Source organism: Mus caroli, unplaced genomic scaffold, assembly GCF_978045245.1.
Source record: "Mus caroli unplaced genomic scaffold, Mus_caroli_1 scaffold_4, whole genome shotgun sequence".
In the NCBI taxonomy this organism is placed as follows: Eukaryota; Metazoa; Chordata; class Mammalia; order Rodentia; family Muridae; genus Mus; species Mus caroli.
Window position 1 is genome coordinate 18,402,763 of NW_028227259.1, and position 20,033 is coordinate 18,422,795.

The following is a 20,033-nucleotide window of genomic DNA, read 5'->3' on the forward strand; positions in this document are numbered from 1 at the left end:
GCTCTAGCTATATTGTCAGGGTATATACCTCAGCTTCCTGTCAGTACAGGGAGCTTCCTGTCAGCAGGGAGGCAAAGGCTATAGCCCATGACATCAGCAATCCCTTCTTGGAAAAATCTATTGTCTCCTGGAGAGTTCTTGGCATCTCCTGTGATGTCACCAGTGTTGTAGCAACAATCTCACTTAGGATTCTCACTCAGTGTATAGCCACTAAGTTGGTGAACATGTTTTCTCGACTCTCCCATCTTTTTCGGAGATCCAGTGTGGATCGGAGAGCAGCCAGAGAGAGGAGGGAGGATGCTGGCCTTCCATCTGAGAGTAATGAAGGACGAAGGAGGTGGACTTGGAGAATGTGGAGTAAGTCCTCGGAAGTGGATGTTGAGCTCCCTGGAAGGGGTGGCCTGAGATGGCCTTTCTAGTAATGGGGCACAGGAACTGGAGTCTCTGGGTAGCAAAAGAAATTCAATAATTATCAAAATTCTTGAACATCAAGGATTTCAGAACACTACTTTCTCCATCCCCTAAGCAGGGGTTGGCAAGGCCAAAACTGTGATGCTAAGAAGTATTTACATTCACTGAGGATTGTGGGTGTTACATGGAGACGCAATGAGACCATCAGAAGTCACAGAGTGTCTAACCTATGCCCTTTTAGGGAAGGGCATGTCTGTATTTCACTCTCAGAGTTCTTTAACTTCAGTGGCTATTTGGGAGTAGTATGATGGAGAGAATTGTGCTCCAGGCCATGACCTCATGTTCTCAGAATGACTCTGACATCCTGTCCATGACACTTCCCACTTTACCTTTCTTTATTACCAATTGTGAGTGGCAGGCATTTCTATACTGTAACCACAGACCTGTCAGAGTGGATACACCCAGACAGAGAAGGGATCCTATTGCTACTTCTTGGGTGTTTGGTGTTTCAGTAGGGGCAATTGATAGCATTTTGACCATGTTGTCCCACTGCATGACTTTTGAAGCCCATGTCCTGGGCCTAGCATAACTGGGTAGGAGATCTGAGCATCTCCAAGCACTAAAGTCCATGTGAATTGTGATTTTATCATCTGACTTGTGCAACCACAGGAATAATGGCTCTGAACCCAAATTGCACTCTGTTCAGCTGATAATCATCCTGAGTAAGCCATCTCTCTGGTAATAATAAGCATGTTTAGGGAGATAGAGGAAACACCTGGCTGTTTACATCTCCTGGTCTCTCTAGAATACTGGTAGAACTGAGACCCACTGTGGAGGCCTCTCAAGCCCAGACCAAAGGCTTTCTGGTGTCACTAGTTTCCAGGCATGGTCTCTCTCTTGGTGGTCTGCCTACACTCTTTGATTTCTCACATGAAAGTATTTTTGTATTCTTCTACCTAAAGGGGCTGGAAGACACACATCATCCACTGCACCTGACCTAAGCAAGAATGAGTTCAAAAAGGAAAAGGAGAGGCTGACCACAGAACTGCAGCTCCTTATCCAGAAGAGAAATGAGCAGAGTGATCACCTGAACGCTTTCAAAAAGAGATCCAACTACAAGAGGTATGCATTGCTCCAAACATTGTGGTGTCAGTCTGGGGGCATCAATGTCAGCCTCAGCTTATCCTTTAAAGGAGGTGGGTTCTATGAAGCTGTACCACCAGATCATCCCTATGCCCAACCTCATGTCCGTGCATGCTTCATAGTGGAGAGGCAGAACCTGAAGCTTGGTCAGGAGGGAGATGAGAAATGGACTCTTCTGCTTCCTCCAGTAGAAAAGAAGGACTTGTATTCTGAATGAAGAATTCAGGGATAGAGGCAGTGGAGAGTGAGTTCCCAGCATGCATTTGGAAAGCACTTGACAGGATGTGGCTTTGTGAGGTTCTAGGTGATGTGAGATTATGGTAAGTGTTTATACTTGCCTGGCAGGTGACTGAGTGCTTAGAAGCTCCTCATAGTATCTAGAGGGGCCTGGTCCCACATTTTACTTCTCAGTGCTTGTCTAGAAGGCCTGAGGCTCATTCCTATTCCTCTTTGTCTGCGTGCCTTATACTGAGAGACAGTAATGTCGCATACATTTCTTTTGCATCTCATTGTGCTCTCTATTTCTGTCTCTCATTCTCTGACTGTTTCCTTTTCTCCTCCGTGTGTGTGTGTGTGTGTGTGTGTTCAAGTGTGTGAGTCTGTGTGTGTGCACATGTACCTACATGTTAATGAGTTTTGTATGTTTAATTTTCCCTCCAAACTTGGGAACCTATGGGATCTGTGTTTTGACTTGAGGATTTATCTCCATAACAATTTCAAGATAATGTTAGTGCTGAAGTCTCAGAGCTCCTACTTTATTCAACACTCTTCTTTGCCTATGTGGTCTCAGTTGTCCACACACTTGTATCCCTTGAGCACATTATAAAGCTGTGGTGATGTCTGATCACATCTCCAGGGTTATGTGTAAGGTCTGTTTCTACAGTATAAGTTATTAAGGATTTACCACCCCAGTTGTGAAAACAGGAAAAATGTAATCACAGGTTTCTGGTGGGCAAAGACCTGTGGCCTAGGATCTTGAGAGCATAGCTGGTTAGACTGCAACATCCAACCCTACTGAGTGAACACAGGAAGCCAGGGAACCCTCCATCTTGATGCTTAGCTTCTGCTGTCCTGGACCAGGATAACAAATTTTCAAAGCTGAAGATCATCCCAGTATATAGAATCCACAATGTGCTTTCCATGGCTGGGGTAGTCCAGCACTCAGCCTGAGAAATGTGTTCCTAAAAGCCCATGTTCATGGAGTTCTTTCTTCCTAGGACCAAGCCCTTGGAGAAGATAAATCCATTCTATGAACAACTGATATCAGAGAAGAACCAGATCCTGTCCTCTCAGCACAAGTTAGAGAAGGGGATATTTGAGGCCCAACAGAACATCCAGGAGCTCATTAAGTGGAAATTCTACTTTATGTAAGTACCTTTTAGCAAGCCAATCAACAGTGGAATGGCAATTTCTGCCTTCCTTGGGTTATGGACTGGAGAATCTGCAGTTCTGCTTCTATCCCTTCTGCTTTTAGGCATCAGTGTGCCTTGGGATAATAGACTCAGTTTTCATAAATTCATAAGAGACTCTTACCCCTCCCAGCATTGTCCAGGCATCCTTAGAAGCCTCTCAGTAGAAGAGTGATTGTGCATAGTCATTATGCAGTACTGAGAGCCCGGTTCTCAGGCAGTGTTTTAGAGAGCTGAGTGTGACATAACACAAGGATAGAATGCCCTCCCTTTGATTCTGCTGATCTACTCTGATGCTATTTGCACCCTACTAATTGATGTTGCCCTAGTGCATTGGGCAGTCAATGATAGATGGAGATCCCTCTTTCTTTTGGAGAGACATGGACCCTCATTGGTGTTCAGGCTGCAGCAATGATTTCTTCTTCCCTGAAATGGCTGTTTGCTGTTTGTACAGATTTATTGAGATGGATTATATTAGGTCTTCATGGGAACCAGGATCCTGGTGGGGTTATTGGGCCTATACATAAGAATGAAAGGAGGAGGCTACAGGATCTTACTATGCAGAGGGTGTTTCCAGGAACATACAGAGCCAGATCATGATGGAAAAGAAGAATATTACTAAGATGTCTGTCACACTGGAGCAAGAGAGCAAGGAAGTACAGATTGATTGGGCTCTCATTGAGAAATATTTGGTTGACTTGAACCTGAGTGGACAAACAGGAGCAGACCAGCAACCATGAGACCCAACAACTTCAGGTAGGGACAAGCAGCTCAGTCAGGCTAATGCTGTCTGACACCATTTGCCCCATTGGATTAATCTTTGCTTTCCCCTACTACTTTTCTAATCCACACTCCCAACCAGCCACCCACCTCATGGAATGTAGTTGTTCATTGCTCTTTTTATACACACATATTCTGGGCAGTTATCCTCTTGTGAGAAACTTAATCATTGGCAAGTGTACCTTGCAGCACTGCTTTAATATGAAATCTTGAAACAGTGACAGATGAATAACATGCCACATTTCTGTATGTGTTCATGATAAGTGGGATGGTATGCAGAGTTTTGAGCAGCAACTAGGTCTTGGGACAGAGGTCATGCAAGGGTCCTGTAACCTGGGGTGTGAAGAACCTTCCAGGGTTAAAATCGAAATGCAAATATCAAATGCATGCTTCTCATGGTCATTAATCTGGGAGGGGGGGGCAGGTGGGCTTCTCCTTTCTTCTTGCAATGCAATGAGGTCTCTTCCTATTGCCCAATTCTTGGTTTGCAAGCATAGAATTCTGAGTGACAGCTTGCCAGTCTTAGTGTTTGTGAGTGTTGTTTGACATTTTGCCCCGCATGTATATAACAGCAATGGTTTCAGTTAATAGATCAGTATTAACTGTCCTGTTGAGGTGGTGGGAGACAGCAGTCTGACAGCTGACATTTAGGTCTCTAACAAACCTGTGTCTTAAGAACTGCCTTCCTCTCCTAGGACTCAGAGACTCCAGTGAGAGCTGAAATGTCCACATCCCAAGAAGAGAGCCTCCTGCAGAATGAGTTTCCACCTCAGGAGCCCCCTGCTGAAATCCATCCCCAACATCCCCAATCTACCTTGGATGAATATTATTACATTCAGTACATTTATGCAGTGTGAATAGGAGAAAGCCAGTGAGCCAGCTGATTCAGGGTGTTATTCCCTTTCCTGTTCTGGCAACACCCCTTGAGAGACATCTGAGGGGACTGCCTGGCCAACAGCAGTCCAAGTGGAGATACAGGCTGTAGGTCTGTACTTCTTAATATGCAGTGAAAGGGTGATGATGTAGAATCATTTTCTGTTAGTTTTGGTTAAAGTTTTGCTCTTTAGTGTTGTATTCATTTTTTAGGTTTTGCTGAAGTTATACATTCTTGTTTGGTTTTCATGTTTGAATTTTATTTTTATATCTTTTTAGTAATTGTACTTTTAAAGCCTGTTTATTAAACATTTTATTTCTTATTAATAAAAATTGATTTACAACTCTTGACTCTTAAGACCATCTTCCTTATTCGGGTTTCCTCTCCCCTCCTCTAAATCTAGAACCCACAGTCAGAGATGGAGCTCTGTAAATGTCAGGCAGCTGGGCTTCAGAGTGAAGTCAATGTCACCAAGGGGTATACAAGAAGATGATCTCTTGTGGATAATATTACTTACCCCCTGGAAACACACTTTATGATGCAAGCAGTTCCATACAGTATCCATGCTGCTATGTATTCTCCTACACCTAAAATATAACACTCTATAACACACATTCTTGACTGACACTGTGGACCAGATATTGATTAATATACAGTCATTGCTCTAATGCTGCTGAGGAAATAAAAACATTCCCAAAGGAATTGGAAATAAATCAGGAAGGCCAGAGCCATGTGCCACAGTCTTGTTTGCAATACAGCATCAGTGACAACCACACCAAAGAGATAATGGCTTTCTAAGTCAGGCTTTGAAATATCATTTGGTAGATGATGTTCTTGAACATTTGCTGTGGTGTTTTTTTTTTTTTTTTTTTTGGTTTCTTGTTCGTTTGTTTTGTTTTTGTGCTGTTTAGAGACATTGTTATTTATGTAAATGGTTGTTTTTCCTTCTGTATGTCTGCACACAAAACACAAATAAACAAAAAAATCAGAAGCAACAAATGGTATTTTTCTTGAAAGCAGAGATAAAAGAGCTGTTCTTCTCATCTGTCTCCCAAATCTGAGCAGAGAATAGTTTGAAGCGTGAAGATGCATGGTAGAGGAAAGGAGGGAGAGTTAATTTCTCACTTCCTTAACTTGAAACCAGGCACCAGGCCCACTTTAACTAAGATCAGTACCAGGTGGAGTCCTACAACCTTACCTGAAGGGGAATACTCAAGAACTGAGTTGTTGCAATTGTATTAACCCTGTAGCAAACTGCTTCTAATACCCTCCCCAAAACATAAGCAGCAGAGGGGAGATCCAGATTCTACCCACTCTGGGAGGGAACATGAGCACATAAGACTTAGTCTTGGATATCAATGCCAAGGGTTTCTACATGAACCCAAGAATTGGCAAAGATCTAAAGGCTGGTACCTATAAGCATTTGCAGACAGGCCCTAAATCTACCCATATGTTAGTAATATCTTGGTTGTCATGAATCACCTTACTATTCTTTTACTACTGTGCTAATTATTTTCTTCCTTTATTAATTTCAACACATACCTTTACTATTTACAATAATCTTGGTTAACAATTGTATTCTTTAAGGGACTAAAATATATCATTTCATGCTTTCTTGTGCTGTAGGATTGTAAAGAAGAGATTCGATGGAAATCTAATACTTGGTCTTGTGTGTGAACTGACTTTATCTCTTACAGGTTTTTTTCATAAATTTTATTTATGTATGAGCATTTTGTCTGCATGTAAGTCTCTCTACCATCTGTGTACTTACTACACTTTAAGGCCAGAAGACAGGGTTGGCTTCTATTAAACTGAAGTTTTGTGCTGCTGTATGGGTATTGGGAGTCAGACCTGGGTTCTTTGGAAAAGCACATTGTTCATAATCTGTGAGCCATCTGTAAAGCCCCATTTTCTAGTTTTTAATGTTTTCCAGTTTTGTGTTTTTGACATCATGATGATAATACTTTGTAGAGATATTCTTTTCTGGTTCAGTCTAGTTGAACTTCTGAATGCCTCTTGTGCTTGAAAATTCATTTGAGAAAAAATTGGTTATAATTTCATCGATCAAATTGTCTAACTTCCCAATTTATCTCAGGTCTTTCTTTTATGCTGAGGATTCTTAGATTTATCCTCAAGAGAATACAGTTTTGGAAGGTTTTTTTTTAATTTTCTATCATATTTACTAGATGTCATTTTCTGGAGTAGTCTTTTCTATTGTTTGAACCTTGTCTTGGACCCATGATCATCATTCTTCTGCTACATCTTGTTTTTTCAATGTGCCTTTTCTTTGCATATTTTAAACTCTTATGTGATTTTTCTATTTGCAGAATATCTATTTGGACCTTTTTCACAGTCATTTTTCTTTTTTTGATTGTTTTCTTTTATTATTAATCATTCCATTCATTTATATCTCAAATGATATTCCAATTTGTGGTTACCTTGTCCATCAAACCCCCATCCCATGATATCCCACTTTTGGTTACCCATCCACCACCCCTCCCCCCATCCCACATCTGCTCTCCCAACCTCCCTTTTGCCTATATGAGTGTGCTTCCCCACCCACCCACAGTCTTCTGCTCCACCTTTCCAGGATCCCCCCTACTCTGGGGCATCAAACCTCTCTAGGACCAAGGGCCTCCCCTCCTCTTGCTGTCCAGCAAAGCCTACATATATATATCTGGAAATAAAGATCCCTTGGTTGGTGATCTAGTCTCTGAGTGAACTAGGTGGTCAGGCCAGCCTGTATTGTTCTTCCAATGGAGTTGCCATTCCCCTCTGCTCCTCCAGTCTTCTGCCAGCTCCCCCATCAGGTTCCCTAAGTTCAGCCTGATGGTTGGCTCCAAGCATTCACCTCTGCTTTGGTCAGTTGCTGGGCAGACCTCTCCAGTAACTGCCACACTTGGTTCCTGTCTGTAAGTGCCTCTTGACCACAACAGTGTTGGGTTTGGTGTCTGCAGACACGATGTGTCCCCAGGTGGGAGAGTTCCCCGGTTGACCCTCCCTTCAGTCTCTGTTCCATTTTTTTGTCCCTGTTCTTCCTTTGGACAGGAATATTACTGAGTTAAAAGAAAATTGAGATGGGTGAGTGGCTCCATCTCTCGACTAGCATCTGTGCCTATCTACTGGAGGTGGTCACCACAGGTTCCATCTCCCCCTTTTCTGTGCATTATGGCTAAAGTCATTCCAATTGGGTTCTGGAAGCCTCATATTTCTCTGCTATCTTGGACCCTCAGGTGGTGATCCCCAGTTCCGCATACCCCCTGCTTCCTATTTTTCTTCTATTTCCTGACCCTCTGTACCTCTTTCACATCTCCAGATTCTGATACTGCCACCCTTATTTCCTCCTCTTCCTCCTCCTCCCCCTCCTCCTCCTCCTCCCTCCATCCATACCTTCTTCCTTCCCTCCCTTCCTCTCTCCCTCCCGTATCCCTCTTCTTCCATATCCCACAATTGTCTATTAAGAATTTTGGCTACATAGATGGTTCAGTGGTTAAGAGCGCTGGCTGGTCTTGCTGAGGATCACAGCTAAGTTCCCAGCACCCATGTAGTAGCTCATAACTGTCTATAAATCCAGTCCCAGACAATATAATGCCCTCTTCTGGCCTTCACAGATACTAGACACATGAGCATAGTACATATACATGCATACAGGCAAAATACTCATACACATAAAAAATTTTGGTTGGAATTTTGATGGTGATTGCATTAAATCTGTAGATTGCTTTTGGTGAGATGGAAATTTTTACTATATTTATCCTTCCAATCCATGACCATGGGAGATCTTTCCATCTTCTGAGATCTTCTTTGATATCTTTCTTCAGAGACTTGTCATACAGATCATTCATTTGCTTGGACAGAGTCACACCAAGGTATTTTATATTTTTTGTGACTATTGTGAAGAGTGTTGTTTCCCTAATTTTTTTCTCATACCTTTTATCCTTTGAGTAGAGAAAGGCTACTGATTTGCTTGAGTTATTATGATATCCTGTCACTTGCCTAAGTTGTTTATCAACTGTTTGAACTCTGTGCTAGAATTTTTGGGGTCACTTATGATGCTATCATATAATCTGCAAATAGTGATAACTTGACTTCCTCCTTCCAAATTTGCATCCCTTTGTTCTCTTTATGTTGTCTAATTGCTCTGGCTAGAACTTCGAGTACTATACTGAATAGGTAGGGAGAGAATGGGCAGTCTTGTCCAGTCCCTGATTTTAATGTGATTGCTTTGAATTTCTTCTCATATAGTTTGATGTTGGCTACTGGTTTGCTGTAAATTGCTTTTATTATACGTGGATGTGCACCTGAAATTTCTGATCTCTTCCATAGTTTTATCATGAATGGGTGTTGTATTTTATTAAAGCTTTTTTCCTAATCTAATTAGATGATCATTTTTTTCTTTCCTTTTTGACTTTGTTTATATCTTGATTACATTGATGGATTTCATATGTTGAACCACCACTGCTTCCCTGCGATGAAGACTAGTTGATCATGGTAGATGATCATTTTTGTTGTGTTCTTGGATTCAGTTTGAGAGAGTTTTATTGAGTATTTTGGCATTGATAGTCATAAAGGAAATTGGTCTGTGGTTCTCTTCCTATGTTGGATTTTTTTGTGATTTAGGTATCAGTGTAACTGTGGCTTCACAGAAATAATTGTGTAGTGTTCCTTGTTTTTCTATTTTGTGGAATAGTTTGAAGAATATTAGTATTAGATCTTCTTTGGGAGTTTGAAAAAATTCTGCACTAAAACCATCTGACTCTTTTTGGATACAAGATTTTAATGACTGCATACATTTCCTTTGAGGTTATGGTTCTGTTTAGATGGTTTATCTGATCCTGATTTTACTGTGGTGCCTGGTCTCTGTCTAGAAAATCATCCATTTCATCCAGGTTGAATATAGCCTTTTGTATTAGGATCTGATTATTTTTTTTTTGAGTTGCTTTGATTTCTGTTGTTGTGTCTCCTTCCTCATTCCTGGTTTAGTTAATTTGGATACTGTGCCCTCTGGTTAACCTGGCTATGGGTTTGTCTAACTTCTTGATTCTCAAAAAACCATCTCCTAGTTTTGTTGATTCTTTGTATAGGTCTTTTTGTTTCTACTTGGTTGATTTCAGCACTGAGGTTGATTTCTTGCCTTCTACTACGGTTGCGGGTACTTGCTTGTTTTTGTTCTAGACCTTTCAGATGAGCTGTTAAGCTGCAAATGTATGCTCTCTCCAGTGTCTTTTTGGAGGCCCTCAGAGCTATAAGTTTTTCTCATAGCACTTCTTTCATTGTGTTCCATAAATTTGGGTATGTTGTGCCTTCATTTTCATTGAATTCTAAAAAATTCTTTAATTTATTTATTTCTTCCCTGACCAAGTTATCATTTAGTAGATAATAATTCAGCTTCCATGTGTGTATGGCCTTTCTGTTGTTTTTGTTGTTACTAAAGACTAGCCTTAGTCTGTTGTGGTCTAATAGAATACATAGGATTAATTCAATGTTCTTACAACTTTTGAAGATTTGTGTGTGTGTCTGAGTATTTGGTCAATTTTAGAGAAGGTACCATGAGATGCTGAGACGAAGTTATACTCTTTTGTTCTAGGGTGAAATGTTCTCTTAAATACAGTTGTTTCATAACTTCTTTTAGTTTCACTGTGTCTCTATTTAGTTTCTGTTTCTATGATCTTTCCATTGGTGAGAGTGGGGTGTTTAAATCTCCTACGATTATTGTGTGAGGTTCAAAGTGTGTTTTGAGTTGTAGTAGCATTTCTTTTACAAATGTGGGTTCCCTTGCATTTGGAGCATAGATGTTCAGAATTGAGAGTTCATTCTGGTGGATTTTCCTTTGATGAGTATGTAGTGACCTTCCCTATCTTTTTTGATAACTTTTGGTTGAAAATCTATTTTGTTGGATGCAAAAAAAATCTATTTTGTTAGGATGGCTTCTCCAGCTTATTTCTTGGAATCATTGCTTGGAATTTTTTTTCCCATTCTTTAACTTTGAGGGAATGTCTGTCTTTGACTCTGAGGTACATTTCCTGTATGCAGCAAGAAGCTGGATCGTGTTTCATGTCTAGTCTCTTAGCCTATGTATTTTTATTGGGGAATCGAGTTCTTTAATGTTGAGAAATATTAGGGATCAATGATCATTGCTTCCTGTTATTTTTGTTGTTAAAGCTTGAATTAGATTTGTGTGTTTCTCTTCTTTGGAGTTTGTTGTAAAAAGATTAATTTTTGATTTTTCTTGGGTGTAGTTTCCCTCCTTGTGTTGGAATTTTCCTTCTATTATCCTCTGTAGGTCTGGAATAGTAGAAAGATATTATTTAAATTTGCTTTTGTCTTGGAAAACTTTGGTTTCTCCATCAATGTTAATTGCGAGTTTTGTTGGGTATAGTAGCTTGAGCTGTATTTTTGATCTATTCGGTTCTGTATGACATCTTCCCAGGATCTTCTGTCCTTTAGAGTCTCTGGTGAGAAGTCTGGTATAATTCTGATAGGTCTGCCTTTATATGCTACTTGACCTTTTTCCCTACTGCTTTCAATATCCTTTCTTTGTTCTGTGCATTTGGTGTTTTAATTATTATTATGAGAGGAATTTCTTTTTTTGATCTCATCTGTTTGGTGTTCTGTAGATTTCTTGTATGTTTACGGGCATTTCTTTAGGTTAAGAAAGTTTTCTTCTATAATTTTGTTGAAGATGTTTGCTGGCCCATTGAGTTGGGAACCTTCACTCTCTTCTATACCTATTATTCTCACATTGGGTGTTTTCATTGTGTGCTGGATTTCTTGAATGTTTTGAGATAGGGACTTTCTGCTTTTTGTATTTTTTTTGACTGTGGTGTCTATGTCTTGGTTTGTTTCTGCCACTGAGATTCTTGCTTCTATCTCTTTTATTCTGTTAGTGATACATCTGTGACTCCTGTTCTCTTTCCTAGGTTTTCAATCTCCAGGTGTACTGTTTGGTTGGTGGTTTATTCCTTGAGAGCTCAGGGCAGGTTTGTGTCTGGTTGCTTGATATAGCTATGGGGATGCAAACCCTTTAAGCTCCTTCAATCCTTCCCCTAACTCCCCCATTGGCATCTGTATGCTCATTCCAATTGTTTGCTGCAAGAATCAGCATCTGTATTTGACAAGCTCCAGCAGTGACTCTCAGCTGACAGTAATATCAGGCTCCTGTCAGGAAGCACTACTTAGCATCAACAATAGAGTCTGGCTTTGGTGGCTGCATATGGGATGAATTCCCAGGTGGGGGACTTTCTGTGTGCCCTGTCCTTCAGTTTCTGCTCCATTCTTTATCCCTGTATTTCCTTTAGGCAGGATCAATTCTGGGTTAAAATTTTTTAGATGGGTGTGTAACCCCATCCCTCAAACAGGGGCCTTACCTAACCCCTGGATATGGTCTCTACAGGTTCTCCTTCCTCTTTGTTGGGTACTTCAGCTAATGTCATCCCCTTTTTGTCCTGGGATCCTCCTGCTTTCCTGGCATTTGGAACTGGTGACCACCCCATTTTCCCATCACTCAATACTACATACCTCTGTTCAATTTCCTGACCTTCTGTATATCTCCCATCTTCTCCCATTCATGATCCTGCCCCCCTTTTCCCATTCCCCTCCTCTCTCCCTCCCAAGTCTATGAACATATTAGAACATGTGTCCTTGTTATATGTTGGAGAATCTTTTGGGAATATGCCCAGGAGTGGTATAGCTGTTTCCTCAGATAGTATTATGTACTTTAACTTAAACTCTGATGTGTTGGTCATAATAATAACAACATCTTTAAAAATTACAAATATCTAATAACATATAGATAAACACTTTATAACTGAATTATGTAGATCACATGAAGCAAAAAATACAATACAAAGAACAATGAATATAATATAATTATAGTTAAAAACAGCAATAAATCTCATTAAAACAATAATATTGAGAAATAGAATCCAGGTGTGAAGGAACATGTGATTTAATATTCTTTTATAGAAAAAGTTTCAAAGCTACCAAAACAAGTTTGCCTGCAGACCCTCTGGGCCCCTTTGTCTGCTTGGAAAGGGTCTCTAGTCGCGGGTGGACAAAGCATAGGATGAATTGACAGACAGACAGACACAGGAGAGGTTGTGTGGAATCTGAATGTATTTTTACAACTCAAGCATCAGACTTTTTATACAGAAGACAATAAGGAAGTTGGGTGACATACCCGCAAGATACAAAATGAGGTAACCGGATGCTTAATGACTCTTACACAGAACAGAGGAATGAAAACGCAAAGACTGGCAGGAACTGGGCAATAAAATAACTGAGACAAAGTCAGCCCTATCTAAGGTCAGCTATAGCCTTAGAAGCCAGGTGTGAGAACTTTTCACTCCTAGGGCAAGGGCTTTCACACCCAAGTCATGGTTCTAACTAGGGAGTTCCCTTCTAGCTAACCATCTCATGAATAATTCAATACTCTAAAACCACAGCCCGATCTACTTCCTAAACCATTGTAAATTCCTGCATATGGGAGCAACTTGGCTTTTATTGATAGTGTAATACCATACCGAAGGCTATTCTGAATGTCACTGTCTAGCTCAAGGACGTTCTAGAACTGTTGGAACACTGGCAGAAGGCTTTAGCCATGTCAGAACTCAATCTTAAAAGGCACATAAATAGGAAAATACTGAAAGAGAGCACGTGGATCCATACACTAGACTAACTCGGGAGTGGAAAATTAATGTATGGGTTAGAGGGAACACCAGACTCCAGGAGGAGAGCTTCCTTGAAGCTCTTTGCCTCATGAGTGACTTTCAAGCCTCTCGACTTAAGCTGATTCTACCAGAGTGAGTGGCACAAGTTGACTTTATAAATGAATAAATTACAAAATTCAGGGTAGTGACTACTTCTTGCTAGCAGTTGGTATCAGTAGAGAGACAAGAATTGTAGTGAGTTGGTGTTGTAGATCTATTAGGTAAAGGGAAACTGGTTGTTATACACACACAGACACACACACACACATGTATATATATATATATATATATATATATACATATATATATGCACTGTGTATAAGAATGAATACATTAAAATGTAACTTACTTTTTCTCTTGTTAGTGTGGATCAGGACCTTAAGCTCTTGTTGTTCTAGCACCAGGCCTATCTGCTTCCTGCCATGACGATCATGGAACAATCCTTGAAAGCTATAAGCAAGCTCCCCCCACAACCCCATCCATGCCCATTAAATGCTTTCTTTTATGAGTGGTCTCAGTTGTGGTGTCTCTTCACAGTAATAGAATAAGGATCTAAGACATAGGTATGTACACATATTATATTGTAATGTTCACAAACATATGTAGGAAATAAGATAAAGGAAGGATCATTGTTCTCCCCTTAAAGGTAAAACTTCCTGAAAGCTCTGAATGTATACATACATTGGCTTAGCTTTCTCTTCAGTTAGTAACTGTGGTTCTGAGAAGACTGACATAAATTTTAATTAATTTTACTTCTAACACATTTAGTTGTTTCCTAAACTTTATTATTTATTGTAATATTTAAAGACTAATTTTTAGGTACTCTAATAATCCCAATGGTATGTATAGTTTCGGGATACCTTGAAAATTCTCTGTAAAAAATTATGTATTCCCACCTTTAGCATTATTTTACAATTCTTGACTCATGTTCATGAAAATTTCAATGAAAGATAAAGATTCAGAATGTATGTCATGGCTATTACAATGACTATAAAGAAAAAATAACTATATATACTCCAGTTTAGTGATCCCCAAATCTTCCTATAGAAGATGTAGTATCTTAATATCTTCCAGATTGTCCTGCCTAGTCTTATGCCAACTTGACACTAGCTAAAGTTATCTGACAAGAGGGATTCTCAATTGAGAAAATTCTTGCATAGATGCCAACTGTAAGCCATTTTATTGATTAGTGGTAAGGGGGGGGGCTCAAACCATTGTGGGTGGGACTTTCTCTGGGCTGGTGATGCTGGGTTCAATAAAAAAAGCATACTGAGCAAACCACAATGAGCAACCTAGTAAAAGCATCCTCTCTACCAACTCCTGCCTCAAGATACCTGTCTAGTTTGAGTTCCTGCCCTGACTTTCTTTAATGACAGACTATAATGTGGAAGTGTAAGCCAAGTGCAAACCCTTCCCTTCCCAACTTGCTTTTTGGTCATAGTGTTTCATCACAGAATAGAAATGCCAATTAATTCACAAATTGTATGTGTGTAACTATATTAAAAATAAAAGTATTTCATCAGTAGTACAAATGCAAAGGAAATAAAACTGTATACTTGCTATATTTTAGAAGATAATTTTTCTTACACACAGGTTAACCATGCACAGATGATATGTAGAATTAGCTACTATAACAAATGTATAAAATTTGAATCAGCCTTAATTTACTGTCTTGGGTTTTTTCTATTAGGCCATGATACTAATATCATGATACTATAGATACTGATTTTATATTCAGATGGTGATTTCTGTCTTTATATATTTTGATGTATAATTTGGTTAAAATGCTTATTGAGGGACCAGGCATGGTGCTGCATACCTTTAATCCCACAACTCAGGAGGCAGAGGCAGGTGAATTTCTGAGTTCGAGGCCAGCCTGGTCTACAGAGTGAGTTCCAGGTCAGCCCCGGTTACAAAGAGAAACCCTGTCTTGAAAAAACAAAAAACAAAACAAAACAAAACAAAACAAAACAAAACAAAACAAAACAAAAGAAATGCTTCTTGAGTATTTGGTGAGTGAGGTTATCATTACTACTGCACTGGCATTTTCCGTGATGTAGTTAAGAAAAATACAGAGACATTTATACCTGCAAAATATAAAAGTTTTTTTTAATAAATGAAATGCAAACAATGCTATTTTCCCAAATATTAAGACGTCTGGCACATGCTTTCAATGGTTCTGGAAACAGGAAAATAATTTTCACTGCAGCTTTTGTATTTAACTAGTACATTTTAATATATATCAAGCAAAAGCCTAAGGGAAAGACTACCATTTGGGTTCAGAGCTGTCAGTCATCTATTCAGGCGTAAGGAGTGTCTGTCTTTCTTTCTTCCACAAGAGGCTTACTGGAAGCATGGCACACTGTGTCAACTCCAGGCAAATCCATTATCAGCACATCCTTTTGAAACTGTCATTGAACTGCAAGGACCTAAGGAGTGATGAGCATTAATAAAACCCTGTCCCTTTTATCCCTTCTGCCATTCAGATGTATTGCTGGATTCTTTATCAAAACTTGGGTCTTTTTTTTTAATATTTTTATTACATATTTTCCTCAATTACATTTCCAATGCTATCCCAAAAGTCCCCCATAGCGCCCCCCACTTCCCTACCCACCCATTCCCATTCTTTTGGCCCTGGCATTCCCCTATATTGGGGCATATAAAGTTTGCAAGTCCAATGGGCCTCTCTTTCAATTGATGGCCGACTAGGTCATCTTTCTATACATATGCAGCTAGAGACAAGAGCTCCGGGGTTCTGGTTAGTACATCATGTTGTTCCAACAATAGGGTTGCAGATCCCTTTAGCTCCTTGGGTACTTTCTCTAGCTTCTCCATTGGGAGCCCTGTGATACATCCAATAGCTGACTGTGAACATCCACTCCTGTGTTTGCTAGGCCCCGGCATCGTCTCACAAGAGACAGCTATATTTGGGTCCTTTCAGCAAAATCTTGCTAGTGTATGCAATGGTGTCAGTGTTTAGAAGCTGACGATGGGATGGATCCCTGGATACGGCAGTCTCTAAATGGTCCATCCTTTCATCACAGCTACGAACTTTGTCTCTGTAACTCCTTCCCTGGGTGTTTTGTTCCCAATTCTAAGAAGGGGCACAGTTTCCACACTTTGGTCTTCATTCTTCTTGAGTTTCATGCGTTTAGCAAATTGTATCTTATATCTTGGGTATCCTAAGTTTTGGGCTAATATCCACTTATCAGTGAATACATACTGTGTGAATTCTTTTGTGATTGTGTTACTTCACTCAAGATGATGCCCTCCAGGTCCATCCATTTGGCTAGGAATTTCATAAATTCATTCTTTTTAATAGCTGAGTAGCATTCCATTGTGTAAATGTACCATAATTTCTGTATCCATTCCTCTGTTGAGGGACATCTGGGTTCTTTCCAGCTTCTGGCTATTATAAATAGGGCTGCTATGAACATAGTGGAGCATGTGTCCTTTTTACCGGTTGGGACATCTTCTGGATATATGCCCAGGAGAGGTATTGCTGGATCCTCCGGTAGTACTATGTCCAATTTTCTGAGGAACCGCCAGACTGATTTCCAGAGTGGTTGTACAAGCTTGCAATCCCACCAACAATGGAGGAGTGTTCCTCTTTCTCCACATCCTCTCCCGCATCTGCTGTCACCTGAATTTTTGATCTTAGCCATTCTGACTGGTGTGAGGTGGAATCTCAGGGTTGTTTTGATTTGCATTTCCCTGATGATTAAGGATGTTGAACATTTTTTCAGGTGCTTCTCTGCCATTCGGTATTCCTCAGGTGAGAATTCTTTGTTCAGTTCTGAGCCCCATTTTTTAATGGGGTTATTTGACTTTCTGGAGTCCACCTTCTTGAGTTCTTTATATATATTGGATATTAGTCCCTTATCTGATTTTGTATAGGTTAAGATCCTTTCCCAATCTGTTGGTGGTTTTTTTGTCTTATTGATGGTGTCTTTAGCCTTGCAGAAGCTTTGTAGTTTCATGAGGTCCCACTTGTCAATTCTCGATCTTACAGCACAAGCCATTACTGTTCTATTCAGGAATTTTTCCCCTGTGCAGGAGTGTCTGTCTTTCTTTCTTCCACAAGAGGCTTACTGGAAGCATGGCACACTGTGTCAACTCCAGGCAAATCCATTATCAGCACATCCTTTTGAAACTGTCATTGAACTGCAAGAACCTAAGGAGTGATGAGCATTAATAAAACCCTGTCCCTTTTATCCCTTCTGCCATTCAGATGTATTGCTGGATTCTTTATCAAAACTTGGGTTTTAAAGTCTAAACAAATGCAATTCTTACCTTCAAAAGTATTGCTTAACCTAGCTTGTAGTGAGATGTGTTGGTTTTATCTTTTATTTCTCAAATTAATCAATATTTTCCTGTGACTTTGAGCTGTAATTGGAAAGATTCTGTATCATCTGTTAAAAATATCCTTTATGAAACAGATTATAAAGAAGTGGTTGAGAAGTAGCTAAGTTGTAACTCTATATTATAGGCAAAATTGCTTTTTATATTTGAAAAGCACATTCATATACACATTTGTAGGCACACCAATACTAAGTAAAAATAAATTGTGAAATGTTTATGGATGATGCTTAAACAGGTAGGAATTTTAAAAAATTATTTTGTTACATGAGAATTTCAACATTGTAGCTTCTTTTTTTATTTCAATATCTCTATGTTCTAAATACCTCAAATATAATAAATAGACATTCAAATGATTGCATGTATATATATATATATATAATAGAATAATATCATTAAATAGAATAATATCATTTGCTTTGCAAATTTATAGGTTATTGAAGATTTGGTTTGATAGAATGATTTCCAAGGTTCAATTGTTCTTAAAATGTTATATCCAGGCAATAGTGGTACATGACTTCAATCCCAGCACTTGGGAGGCAGAGGCAGGCAGATTTCTGAGTTTGAGGTAAGCCTGGTCTACAAAGTGAGTTACAGGACAGTCAAGGCTATATAGAGAAACCCTGTCTTGAAAAAAAAAAGTTATAAAAGAATGCTAAAATATATCATTAATATATTTTCTCATGCCTAGTGTTAATATATGAAACATTAATTATGTATAATTATAAAGAAGATAATTATACTATTATACTATTGTGATGGATATCAGATTATTCATTAGCTGTAAGACCCCCCCATCCAGTTGTATATTTTATTTTCAAATACTCATTCAGTTTTCACTGAATCAGTCTAAGGATTAAGACTCTGAACTCTCTTGTTTCTAATTTATATGACAAGTTATTCAAATAGAAGTCAGAATATGGTGTGATTTTAGTAGGCTTTAAAAGATAAATTATCCATGCTCAGTATTTATACAAGTTTACCTCTATGTGCTTTGGAGTCATTTTTTCCCCCACATGCCTCTTTTATGGATTCTCCGGGAGTTTCACATTATGCACCACAATCACAATTCCTTCTCAGTTCCTGCATGTCCATGCCTCCCCTGTGAGCTTCTGCCTCCACAATTCCCTCTCAGTTCCTGCATGTCCATGCCTCCCCTGTGATCTTCTGCCTCCACAATTCCTTCTCAGTTCCTACATGTCCACACCTCTCATGTGATCTCCTGCCTACAAAAGAAGAAGTCAAAATGAGAGGAAAGAAAAGTAAATCAGAAAACAAAACCCCCAAAAAAGTACACGTTGTGATATTGATACACTCAATCCTACATGGTCAAACTCTCCGTGGCCTGCTCCTTAAATAGAACTGTGTCCCTCCCAGGCCCCCACCCCCACATCAGAAGCCATTAACTGTAGAGAGCTGCTCTTTGGCATCTCTGTCACAAGTTTAAAGAGTTCTCTTCTGTCATTTATTATCTATGCTCTTTTTTTGGTTGTTGTGGTAGTGGTATTTTTAGGAGGAATGGGTGGGGGTTGTCAGAGATACCTTCCATATCTCTCAAATCTTTGTGTGCAATCATCAGTACCATAGCAAATATAGTTTACTTGCTCTTCACAATCATTAGAAGCATGGAAAATGAGCATATACATGAGTTCTGGTTACAACACCATGATCATGGACCCAGACAAGGCCATTGGAATCTACCCAATGAGAATGGACCTTGGTGGCAGCACAAAAAACAGACATCAACTTGGATTCTGGTTGTCACATGGCTCTTGGTGGTAACAAGGGCCATGGATATCAACAGAGACACCCCCCACTTCCAGGTTCAGTCAGGCCTTGGACCCAGATGTGACCCTCAGTGGCAGTATGAGTACAGGACATCACCATGACCCCAGGTGGTATTATAGGCCATTTAAATCAGTGTGGGCCTCAGCAGCATCCTGGTTTACATGGCTTCAGGTTTCAGCACAGATTACAGACATTTGCATAGTCCTCAGTGGTAATGTGTGCTGGTCATCTGAGTCCCAAGCTGGTCAAAACCAAGTACGGAGCAGGCAACCATGGGCATGGCTGGCTTGGCCAAATGTTGGCTTTTCTGCTGGGTGTCCAACCCAGGATCTTGGAATCATCTTTGCCTTCCAGTTTTCAGTCCGTACGTGGGGTGGGAGACCTCATCTTGCCAGTCTCAGGAACCTCAGGAAACTTACCAGGCTCACAGAACCCTGATTCGTACTGGATCCAATGTATATATATACAACACAGACATAACAGCAGAATCCATTGCCTGGGAGCAGAAGCTTCCTGACTGTCATAGCTGCCCTCTAAGTTGTGGTAGTGGTATTTTTAGGA

At 39.8% G+C, this 20,033-nt stretch overlaps 1 protein-coding gene across 1 annotated transcript; it reads left to right on the forward strand.

Annotated features, from left to right (window-relative positions):
* The first annotated feature begins 224 nt into the window (after window positions 1–224).
* LOC147004965 (uncharacterized) lies at window positions 225–3,703 on the forward strand. Its single transcript, XM_085836117.1, has 4 exons — window positions 225–357; window positions 1,374–1,533; window positions 2,772–2,921; window positions 3,541–3,703. The coding sequence occupies exons 1-4, from the start codon at window positions 225–227 to the stop codon at window positions 3,701–3,703; spliced, it is 606 nt and encodes a 201-aa protein (XP_085692243.1).
* The last annotated feature ends 16,330 nt before the right edge of the window (window positions 3,704–20,033 follow it).